Source organism: Melanerpes formicivorus, unplaced genomic scaffold, assembly GCF_026170545.1.
Source record: "Melanerpes formicivorus ecotype bairdi unplaced genomic scaffold, bMelFor1.0.p_v2 SCAF_12, whole genome shotgun sequence".
NCBI lineage: Eukaryota > Metazoa > Chordata > Aves > Piciformes > Picidae > Melanerpes > Melanerpes formicivorus.
In genome coordinates this window covers 578,323-590,398 of record NW_027142364.1, presented here as the reverse complement: position 1 = coordinate 590,398, position 12,076 = coordinate 578,323, and the positions used below count along the sequence as shown (strand labels likewise).

At 52.4% G+C, this 12,076-nt stretch overlaps 1 protein-coding gene across 4 annotated transcripts in view; it reads right to left on the bottom strand.

The window, feature by feature from the left end:
- Window positions 1–9,281, bottom strand: part of STRIT1 (small transmembrane regulator of ion transport 1) — a 221,839-nt gene extending 212,558 nt beyond the window's left edge. Inside the window, exons 1-3 of one of the 4 annotated variants that reach the window (XR_010988204.1) lie at window positions 9,158–9,281; window positions 3,790–3,889; window positions 3,657–3,728 (exon numbers count right to left, since the gene is read on the bottom strand). Coding sequence is in view for 2 of the 4 variants with exons in the window: in XM_068145692.1 (XP_068001793.1) it covers window positions 3,795–3,889; window positions 9,158–9,170 (108 nt within the window). In the remaining 2 variants the exon portion in view is untranslated. Of the gene's footprint in view, window positions 1–3,600; window positions 3,729–3,789; window positions 3,890–9,157 lie in introns of those variants that run through there. The other 3 variants (XR_010988203.1, XM_068145692.1, XM_068145691.1) reach the window with 3 other exon arrangements.
- Window positions 9,282–12,076: the final 2,795 nt, after the last annotated feature.

The window sequence follows — 12,076 nt, the reverse complement described above, 5'->3', positions numbered from 1 at the left end:
GAACACCACCAACTCTCAGAGTCTCCATCACTGCCTTTCAATAGTGATGCTAGCTCACCTGGTCTGCAGGTACAAGTGAGTCAGAGTGGATGTTGTCATCTAGAAGCAACAAGACCACCGCTGGGGAGGCTGGAGAGCCTCACATGGATGCAGCACTGGCTGCAGGGTTAGGGAATCTCCAGCTGCTTGAGATACTTCCTGCTGTATCCTCTCTCTTCCAGGACATTTGATGACACAGGATTGTCCCTTTGCCTTGCTTCCTTCACAGCTCACCAGACTGGGTGTTACAGCACTCCCCAAGCTGAATGCCAGGCTCTGGGGCTTCTGCTGAGAGCTGCTGGAGGGGCGAAGGAATTTTCATGCTTGCACTAAGTCAAATATGTTTCTGTTTTGTTTCCATTCCTGAAGGGTAACAGACACTGACCACAGCTGGAGACAGGATGTCTGCTTGATCTGCCTGCCTCACCTTCTCTGAATCACACTAATTGCCTGAGCAGCACTCAGAAATTGCTTTGTTTTCCCTCTAACTCCATCCAGGGTCATTAAGTTCTCTTTTTTCCCCCACACCCCTAAGCATGCACCTTGCTAGGATCTCCCAGCTGCTGCCTCCCACAGTCAAGTGTCTGACTGGAAGTGGAATTATTCAGGATTTGGTCTTCTGAGAAGTGAAACTTCTTAGCAGGAAAATCCTTGAGCTCCCAAGCTTGAAGCTGCCTGTGCAAATGCTCAGTGGCTCAGATGATCTGATCATCGTTTCTGATCCCAGGGACCAGGTCACGGGAAGGTCTAGAGGCACATCCTCACATGGGTGAATATAATTATCTCCAAGCCTAATTAAAAAAGGGCAAAACCCCTTGCAGAAGACAAGCAGAGGCCACAGGGCATCTGAGCCACAATTCTGGCCACGCTCTGCTGCACAGCAGACCTCCCAACCCCAAGCCAGGCTGATGTTTGCTTTGTGAAGGACATCCATGTTTCTGTTTCATAACAATAGATTCCAAGACATTTTCCCCAGAATATGGCTAAAAATACCTCCTCAGGCAGCAGCAGAAGTTAACTCTTGCCTGCTGCCACCAAGCTTGAAGCTGCTGAGCAGGTAGAAGCTACTTAAAGGGTTTGATAGTCAGTGAGATGCCACAAAAGGCCAAGTTTTTCCAGGCAGGTGTAAGCACATCACAGCAAGGCTGATCCAGGCAGCACCACAGGAACCACAGATTCACAGAGTGCTTTGGCTTGGAAGGGACCTTAAAGATCACCCAGTTCCAACCCTGCCATGGGCAGGGACACCTTCCTGATCACCCAGTTCCAACCCTGCCATGGGCAGGACACCTTCCAGATCACCCAGTTCCAACCCCGCCATGGGCAGGGACACCTTCCAGATCACCCAGTTCCAGCCCTGCCATGGGCAGGGACACCTTCCTGATCACCCAGTTCCAGCCCTGCCATGGGCAGGGACACCTTCCTGATCACCCAGTTCCAACCCTGCCATGGGCAGGGACACCTTCCTGATCACCCAGTTCCAACCCTGCCATGGGCAGGGACACCTTCCTGATCACCCAGTTCCAACTCTGCCATGGGCAGGGACACCTTCCTGATCACCCAGTTCCAGCCCTGCCATGGGCAGGGACACCTTCCTGATCACCCAGTTCCAACCCTGCCATGGGCAGGGACACCTTCCTGATCACCCAGTTCCAACCCCACCATGGGCAGGGACACCTTCCTGATCACCCAGTTCCAACTCTGCCATGGGCAGGGACACCTTCCTGATCACCCAGTTCCAGCCCTGCCATGGGCAGGGACACCTTCCTTATCACCCAGTTCCAACCCTGCCATGGGCAGGGACACCTTCCTGATCACCCAGTTCCAGCCCTGCCATGGGCAGGGACACCTTCCTGATCACCCAGTTCCAGCCCTGCCATGGGCAGGGACACCTTCCTGATCACCCAGTTCCAGCCCTGCCATGGGCAGAACATCTTCCAGATCACCCAGTTCCAACCCTGCCATGGGCAGGGACACCTTCCTGATCACCCAGTTCCAGCCCTGCCATGGGCAGGGACACCTTCCTGATCACCCAGTTCCAGCCCTGCCATGGGCAGGGACACCTTCCTGATCACCCAGTTCCAGCCCTGCCATGGGCAGGACACCTTCCTGATCACCCAGTTCCAACCCTGCCATGGGCAGGACACCTTCCTGATCACCCAGTTCCAACCCCACCATGGGCAGGGACACCTTCCTGATCACCCAGTTCCAGCCCTGCCATGGGCAGGACACCTTCCTGATCACCCAGTTCCAACCCCACCATGGGCAGGGACACCTTGCACTAAACCAGGCTGCTTATGGCCCCATCCAGCCTGACCTTCAGCACCTCCAGGGAGGGGGCATCCATGACCTCCCTGGGCAACCTGTTGCAATGGCTGCAAGGCCAAGAGTTACTGCTTGGTAACTCATGCAGCACCAACCAGGGTGGGTGGTGTGGGACAGCCTGTATCACCTCAAGGCCTCTGATCCTCCCAGCCTCTGTCCTGGTGAGGCTGAACTGCCTCCAGAGCTGACAGCAGAGCACCAAACCTGGGATGTTCAGAGAACTGGAATGGTTGCCAGTGGAAAAAACACCCATCAACCTGGGGCCTGAGCAGCATGGAAACAGAGGCTCTGGGCAACCTGCTGCAGTGTGAGGTGTCCCTGCCCATGGCAAGGGGGTTGGAACTGGCTGATCCTTGGGGTCCCTTCCAACCCTGGCCAGTCTGTGGTTGTGTGAGACCAGCAGCTGCTTTGGCATTTAGCTACATACTATTGAATCAACCCCACTTGTGTGAAGGTGTAGAAAGCCCAAGTCATCCACCTGGGGGTTCACTGCTTCCAGGTACCTTGCCCTGCGTGCTTTTCAGTTTCTAAAGGACTTTGCTTCCCCACTGTGTGACTTTGCTTCTTCACACAATGAAGTTAGTGCCCTTTCAGAGCACTTCTTTAGCCACTCCCACTTCAGCTCTTGGGGCAGGCAGAGAGCACCACCACACTATTTTGAATGGCAGCATTCAGGGTTGTGGGGTTATTTTTTTACTACAAAACATAACAATTTGTCTTAACCCCCTGAAAATTCAACCAAATTAATTGAGCTGCTGCTTCCCCAGCTCAGCACAGCTCACAAATGAGCTTAACTCACTTTTGTGTCCATCATTGCATTGCTAACTCTGAGAACACTGATTCCAAACCTGCTTAGACTCAGGGTAGCCACAACAAAGAGGCTGGAGAACAAGCAGCTATCAGACCTGACAGCTATCAGTGACCTGACAGCTTGACCAGGGAGGTGGTTGAGGTCCCAGCCCTGGAGATATTCAAGGTGAGGCTCAACAGGGCTCTGGGCAACCTGATCTGGTGGAGGATGTCCCTGCTGACTGCAGAGGGGGTTGGAACTGGATGAGCTTTGGAGCTCCCTTCCAACCCAGACCATTCTGTGACTCTATGAGCTGCCACTGGCCTCCAGAAGCTCCTTACTCAAAGACAAACCATCTGAAAACTGGGACACTGGGCTTTGATGGTTCCTCCTACTGCTCTAATTAGCACTCCAAACCTTGGTTGGAGATAAAAAGTGCACACCATGTTTACAGGGTTGGTATTGCAAACAGCTCATTTTATACACATTGGAGTCGTCAGAGGTCTCAGTTTCACTTCCAGGTTCTTCTCCTCCACAGAACTGCAAATCCTTCTGCCCTGTGGAACAAAGCAAACTGCATTTGAGGAGGTGTCAGTGCAAGCCAAAGGCTGCCTGGAGGGGTGCAAGTCACTTACTTCCATCAGGAGAAGACAATGTAAACCATCAGGGCACATCCCACTATCCAGCCAACTGCCAGGAGCAGAGGAACCAGGAGACGTGAGAGAGGGCCACGGGCTGAAAGAGAACAGATGGGCTCCTGCAGAAAGCACCTCCCATGGACACTGAACCCACTGAATCAAACCCATCACCCCCCCAGCTAGCAGGGAGCAGAGGGACACCTGTGAGCTCAGGCCACAGCCTCTGTGATTGCTGTTTTTAGCACAGAGTCACCACATCTTGGCTGGCTTCCTGCTGGGAATGCACAGCTCAAGCCCAAGGGGATTTGATGCTGTGGTTTCTGCAACCAGATAGGTACAAGGCTTAGCACCCCCAAAAGCAGCAGAGCACAGGGAGGGGACAAGCATTGTTCTATCCTTGGTCTCTGGAGCTCATCAGGAGAACATCTGTGCTGGGCTTCATTGAGAGCCAGTGTCCCAGCAGATTCAGGGCTCAATCCTTGACAAGTACAGCACCTTCTACAAGTGAGCCTCTCCCTCCAAGGGCATCAAGGGGCTGGGGCAGGTCCAGAGAAGGGCACCAAAGCTGGGGAAGGGTCTGGAGAACAGGGCTGGGGAGGGGCAGCTGAGGGAGCTGGGAGTGTTCAGCCTGGAGAAAAAGAGACTGAGGGGAGACCTCTTTGCTCTCTACAGCTCTCTGAGAGGAGGCTGCAGTGAGGTGGGGGTTGGCCTCTTTGCCTTGGAACAGGTGATAGAACAAGAGGAAATGGCCTGAAATTGTGTCAGGGGAGGGTTAGGTTGGACAGGAGGAACAATTTCTTTGCTGCAAGAGTGGTCAGGGACTGGCCCAGGCTACCCAGGGAGGTGGTGGAGTCCCCAGCCCTGGAGGTGTTCAAGAAACCTGTGGCCTTGGCAGCTGGGGGCAGGGTTTAGTGGCCATGGTGGTGGTGGGTTGAGGGTTGGACTCAGTGATCTGAGAGGGCTTTCCCAACTGCAACAATGCCATGATTCTAAAGGTCTCCTCAGGCATGTATTGCCCACTGGTACTAGAACAAGCTAAAAAGCTTACATGGAGTCCAACACAGAAGATGGTTCCTGAAGGAGCATGCAGCTAGCAGGGCCAAGGCTTTAGCTAAATATCTTTCTGTGGAGCATCAGAATTTCCAAGACCCTTTGCCAGCTCCCTGAACCTCTGAGATCAGATTGCTGATACATTACAGCCTTGCAAAGCACATCTTCCTGCACTGAAAAAGGATTGCCAGGTTCCTGAAGGGATTAATAAATGATGCAAAGCTATCCACCACCCCTCACACGCTTCGGATCAAGCAGACAGACCTGGGAGGGACTCTCAATCATTTAAGGTCTCTTAAAGCACAGCACAAGCATGTCTCACTGTGCCATTGCACAGGGGAGCTGCTGGCAGGGAGAGAGAGAGAGAGCAGACAGAGGGAAAATCCACCTGCTGCCATCAAAACACTAAACAGAGAAGCAACCACGCAGCAAAAAGCTAACCTGAGCCAGCCCTGCTCTGAAGCTGGCTCTCCTTTGGCCCCAGGGGGCTCCTGAACCTGTTTCATTTAAGGGCTCTTATTCCTTGGAGACTCTGTAATGCAAAGCTCCTTCTGCTGGGGATCATTTCTTTTTACCTGCCATTTGTACTAAGAGTTTTTTTTTGGGGGGGTTATGCGGTTTGGTGGTGTGTTTGGTTTTTTTCCCCCATTGTAGTAATTTTTCCTAGCTTCAATCAGAAATTTGTCTCCAAATAAAGAGGGGGAGGCTGGCCAGAGCAGCAGGTACCCAACACTTTTGTTGTGCTACAGCAGGGTTGCTCTGTGTGTGACCATCAGGCTCCTGAGCTCTGCACTTCAGCAGGTCAGAGCCCTGGTGGATAGGATAGGATAGGATAGGATAGGATAGGATAGGATAGGATAGGATAGGATAGGATAGGATAGGATAGGATAGGATAGGATAGGATAGGATAGGATAGGATAGGATAGGATAGGATAGGATAGGATAGGATAGGATAGGATAGGATAGGATAGGATAGGGTAGGATAGGGTAGGATAGGGTAGGGTAGGGTAGGGTAGGGTAGGGTAGGGTAGGGTAGGGTAGGGTAGGGTAGGGTAGGGTAGGGTAGGGTAGGGTAGGGTAGGGTAGGGTAGGGTAGGGTAGGGTAGGGTAGGGTAGGGTAGGGTAGGGTAGGGTAGGGTAGGGTAGGGTAGGGTAGGGTAGGGTAGGGTAGGGTAGGGTAGGGTAGGGTAGGGTAGGGTAGGGTAGGGTAGGGTAGGGTAGGGTAGGGTAGGAATTAACCAGGTTGGAAAAGACCTTTGACATCATCCAGTCCAACCTATCATCCAACACCATCTGATCAACTAAACCATGGCACCAAGTGCCTCATCCAGGCTCTTCCTAAACACCTCTAGGGATGGGGACTCCACCACCTCCCTGGGCAGCACATCCCAGTGGCCAACCTCTCTTGTTGGGAAGAATTTCTTCCTCCCCTCCAGCCTAAACCTCCCCTGGCACAGCTTGAGACTGTGTCCTCTTGTTCTGGGGCTGGGTGCCCCCACCTGGCTACAACCTCCCTTCAGGGAGTTGTAGAGAGCAAGAAGGTCTCCCCTGAGCCTCCTCTTCTCCAGGCTAAGCAACCCCAGCTCCCTCAGCCTCTCTTCACAGGGCTGTGCTCCAGACTCCTCCCCAGCTTTGTTGCCCTTCTCTGGACACCTTCCAGCATCTCAACATCTTTTCATTAACTGAGGGGCCCAGAACTGGACACAGTTGCCCACCATGGGATGCCCAAGTGCCCTGGTGAAGCCAAGGATCCAGCAGCACAGGCTTCCAGGCTAAACACAGCCTAAACACACTGACAAACATCATCTGATCACTGCCTCCCTTTTCGGTTTTTACCCAGGGTTTACCTTTTATCCAGAACTCCAAATTGGTTTGGTTTTGCCATCTGCAGTTGGTCAAACCTCCTGCCAGCTACCAGGGGAATAATGGTCTCCCTGAGCTGCCTTCCACCCTGGGATGCCAGGGCCCAACTGCACTGACAAGGGCACCCCGAGATACCAGGTGAACAAAGCCTCACTGCTCTCAAGCAGGCAGAGGCTTGGCAGAAGGGAAAGCTGCCCTGCCTCAGCCTGTTGAGCTCAATCCCTTTATCTTCCCTGCTCCAAAATGCCTCAGAACTTCATGCAGCTTTTCTTAGTACTTTATACCTGTGCACCCCACACACCCCAAACCACCACCTGGGGTGGCAGCTGGACCGCCACGCTGGTCAGCAGACTGGCAGGGATTGTGTGGCCATGCCCAGAGGACCCCCATCTCCTGCATGGCTCCCAGCTGCCAGCCCCCACAAGCGAGATTCTCCATGCCAGGTGAGGCTGTGCTGCTCCAAAACTCAGTTTAAGCCTGGCCCTGCTGGAGCCTTTGTGCTGATGCCATTTGCCAGCCAATGGAGCACCCAGAGCAATGCACATCCTACCAATGCACTGATTCCTGGTGGAATTGCAGCACAGTTGCTGTGGACAGCAATGAAAACCAACAGCAACACACAGCAGTGAACACTCTGCTGGGTCTGAGGTTAGTGGAATTCTGCTGTCCTTCTTAGGCACCAGTGGGAATGGTGCCACAAAAGGGGAGAGAACAGCCATTAAAATTGGCAGTGTGCTAAAAAAGGGAGAGAAAAGTCTTTAAAATTGGTAATGGTGCCCAAAAACAGGGAGAGAAAAGACTTTAAAATGGGTTGTGGGGCTTAAAAAAGGGAGAAAAAAAGAGTTCAAAATTGTTTATGGTGCTTAAAAAAGGGAGAATAAAAAGTCATTAAAATTGGTAATGGTGCCCAAACACCTGGGTGGAGGCAATCCCAGGCACAAATCCAGGCTGGGCAGGGACTGGCTGGAAAGCAGCCCTGAGGAGAGAGACTTCGGGGTGCTGGGGGAGGAGAAGCTCACCAGGAGCTCTCAGTGTGCACTTGCAGCCCACAAAGCCAATCAGATCCTGGGCTGCATCAGGAGAAGTGTGGCCAGCAGGGCAAGGGAGGTGATTCTCCCCCTCTGCTCAGCTCTGCTGAGACCCCACCTGGAGTACTGCCTCCAGCTCTGGAGCCCCTATTCCAAGAGGGATCTGGAGGTGCTGGAAGGTGTCCAGAGCAGGGCCAGGAGGATGATCAGAGGGCTGGAGCACCTCTCCTGTGAGGACAGACTGAAGGAGTTGGGGCTGTTCAGTCTGGAGAAGAGAAGGCTCCCAGGTGACCTCATTGTGGCCTTCCAGTATCTGAAGGGGGCTACAGGAAGGCTGGGGAGGGACTGCTCAGGATCTCAGGTAGTGATAGGCCTAGGGGGAATGGAATGAAGCTGGAGGTGGGGAGATTCAGGCTGGAGGTGAGGAGGAAGTTCTTCCCCATGAGAGTGGTGAAGCCCTGGAATGGGTTGTCCAGGGAGGTGGTTGGGGCCCTGGAGGTGTTTAAGGCCAGGCTGGATGAGGCTCTGGCCAGGCTGATCTAGTGTGGGGTGTCCCTGCCCATGGCAGGGGGGTTGGAACTAGCTGATCCTTGTGGTCCCTTCCAGCCCTGATTGATACAATGATACTATGAAAAACAGGGAGAGAAAAGCCTTTAAAATGGGTTGTGGTGCTAAAAAAAAGGGAGGAAAAGAAGAGTTCAAAATTGTTTATGGTGCTTAAAAAAGCGAGAGAAAAGTCATCAAAATTGGTAATAGTGCCCAAAAAAAGGGAGAGAAAAGCCTTTAAAAACTACCACAATGTCTCTAAAAGCTCCAAAGCTGTGTTCAGAAGGTACTTTCTCAAGGCAAAGCACTATCTGTGTGCCCGCAGACAGCTAACACCAGCTTTAAACTTGCAGCCATTTCCCCCCCGCCGCCAAGCCTCTCGAGTAAAGCCAACATAAAACGAATCCAAAACGCCCCTCGGGGTTGATAGGTTAAAATCCAACCGACTCTGCCTGCAGCCAGCCTGGCACTCCGCTTTCAGCTCCCCCGCCAGGGTATCTAAGCTGCTGTTAAACGTCGCTCAGCCGACACAATGATGTGAAATCAGCTTAAAAAGGCAGCGGCAGAACCGCAGCCAGGAGGAGGAAGGGGCAGGGTGCAGAAATGCAAGGGGAACCCAAAGCTGCCTTCAACTCCTCGCCGTTAGGAGAAGGAGCTTGTAAAACACAGGACAACTGCTGCTGCAAAGTCAAACACCAAGTGCAGGAACACAAAGAGCTAAGCATTTCCATGCCCCCCTCCCACGGCAGGGGGGTTGGAACTGGATGATCCTCCAGGTGCCCTCCAACCCTAACAATTCTATGATCCCCTCCCTTGCACTGCTCAGAGTTATGCATTTGAAGGACACAGAGTTACACACACAGAGCTCTGCATCTTACCTGGCTCTGCCATTCCCCCCTCTGCTAGTTTATGCTGGCAGGGTTTTAAGGTTTGCTTCTGCAGCTGTTCCTGGGAGCTTTGGGATGCTTTAAATAGGGGAGATGTGGAATGTGCTGCAGCTGCCTTGCTCTCTGATGCCAGGTTTGGCCATAGCCACTCCATTGTCTAAAAAGGCAGGAGGTCAAGGTTACCTCTTTCTATTCCTGCAACTGCACATCTCTTCCAGGCAGAAAATGTGGAATGAAGAGGGGTCACGGGGCTACAAAGGTGCTGAGGGGGCTGGAACATCTCTGTGAGGAGGAAAGGATGAAGAATTGGGGCTGGTTATCCTGGGAAAGGCCAGCCTGAGAGGGATCTCATCACTGCTGATCAACAGTTAAAGGGTAGGGGTCAGGAGAATGGGAGGCTTTGATCAGAGGTGCCCAGGGACAGGCCAAGGGGCAGTGGGCACAATCTGGAGCATCATAAACATGAGGAGAAACTTCTTTAATGGAAGGGTGACAGAGCCCTGGAGCAGGCTGCTCAGAGAGGTGGTGGAGTCTCCATCTCTGGAGAGGTTCCAAACCTACCTGGTTGTGTTACTGTGTGACCCTGCCTTGGTCAGGGGGCTTGGACTGGATGATCTCCAGAAGTTGTGGGATTCTGTGACTTCTTTTTTGAAGAGGGAGAGGAACAAGGATGAAAACTGCTTTGTGGTCTCCTTACAGCCATGAAACCCCACATGGTGAGTCCATGGAATACTTGTGTACATCAAAACACCCAAGGCATGACAGGGATCCAGTTCATTCTTGGTCTGTCACACCTTTCATCCCTCTCCTATCAACAACCCCAAGCCAAGCCCTATTCAGTAACACCTGTAGATGAATCTCTGGAGGTGTCAGTGAGTTGCTAAGCTTCAGCAGGCATCTTGCCCTCCACAGGGCTGTGCAGTTAGGGTGTGCAGTCATGGGTTGTGATTCCTCCTGGGTAACAGAATTCAAAGGAGGAACATGCCCAAAATAATCTGGGAATGGTTTTGTCCCAGCTAGGCTGAGGAATTGCAAACTGCCTGTCATTCAGGAGAGGAAACAGGGAGAGGAGTGCCAGATGGGAGCCAGCAGGACATGCTGCACGCCAGCTTGTAGCACCTTGGGGTGATCCTGGCCACAGTTTGTGACCAGTAAGCAGAAGAAACCCACCCAAAGGTTATTGGGGAAGTGAAGTCCTGTACAGAGCATCAGGAGGAGCTCCCAGGTGAATCATGCTAGCAAGAAGCCCCTAACCAAAGGAGTTTGTTCAGGCTTTGTCTGTGGCAGGGCACTTGCTGTAGCCTACACACAATCCCCTGTCAGAGCTATGCCTGGACAAAGGAACCTGGGATTCCCCCTGTGTGTTTCTGAACTGGAAAAGGACACAAAGGGCTGTTCCAAAGCCACCCCCCAGGATGTCTTGCAAAGATCCAAGCTGGGTGTTTGTGTTGGGGGCTCTCAGAAGGCAAGGCAGTGCTCAGCAGATCTTCTCCAGGAGACCATCCTGTCCTTAGGAGCTTGCTGCTTAAAGATTCAGTGCTTTTCAGGGGACAATAAATGCCACAGAATCACAGCTAGCAGCTTTCTTCAGGACTGCTCCCTCTCTTCCAGTGGCTGTCAAGATCACATCTGCCTCAAGCCTGCAGAAAAGGAATGAAGCCAAAGTTAGAGCACCAAGTGGGGGGGAAATCCTGGCTTGTCATGCCAACATCATCCAGCTGCTTCTACAGCACTTTCTGAACTCAAGAGGAGGCTCTGGGTAGACCTAATAGCAGCCTTCCAGTACCTGAAGGGGGCCTACCAGAAGGATGGGGAGAGTCTGTTTGCAAGGGCCTGCAGGGACAGGACCAGGAGCAATGGCTTTAAGCTGGAAAAGAGCAGATTTATATTGGGTGTTAGGAACAAGTTCTGCACCATGAGGGTGGTGGAGCACTGGGACAGGCTGCCCAGGGAGGTGCTTGAGGCCCCATTCCTGGAGATAGTGAAGGTGAGGCTCAGTAGGGCTCTGGGCAACCTGATCTAGTTGGGGATGTCCCTGCTGTCTGCAGGGGGGGTTGGACTGGATGAGCTTTGGAGCTCCCTTCTGGCCCAGAGCATTCTATGATTCTATTCAGATTTAAAGGACTAGAGCTGGCTATCATGAAAATGCAATCCCAGCCTTGTTGGTCATCACAGGAGCTGCTTTCCAGAGATCCCTTCTCAATTCCCTGCCCACCCCCTGACTGCAGAGGCAGAGCAGAAGGCTGCAGCTAGCCAGTGCTACAGCACCAACCCAGCTGGGAGAGAGAACCTTCAAAACAGCCACAGCAAAGGCCATTAAAATGTCTGGTTACTGTTCCAGGAATGTCTGTCTCTTTTGGTCTCAGATACAAGGATGGAAATGGTGGGCCCCAGGCTACACATGACTTGTAGCCATCTGCAGAGAACATTCATCTGGACTGACCAAAACAATGAATGGCAGTGGAATGGTTTGAATACAATTATTTGTAGTGCTGTGAGCAGTCTCTTAGAAACCAGCCTGACATGCAAGAGGGTGACTGAGCAGCACTCAGCTCTGGCAAAACTTTCCTGGAGACAGTTGGTTTCCATCAGTGCTGAACTCAGCTTTGTATAGATTGGGTTCACTGCATACTCATAAACAGTCCCCAGTTTGGGGTCTGTTTGGTCTCAATTCCAAGCTGATGATGACAGGAAAAATAACTGAAGCCAAATCCTGTCACCTAAAAAGGTTCTCATCAGTGCTTTCCTCAGCATCTTGACTGACCTGTTCCTCAGCCACTTCGTGCTTGCTCTCTCTTGGGTTCTTGTGCTCCTGTTTGTACCAGGAGATGCTTCAAAAAAGGTCCTTTCAGGCCTCCTTTCCACTCCTGCAGATGCAACAGAAACATTGATCTTACTCTCTGTCCACTA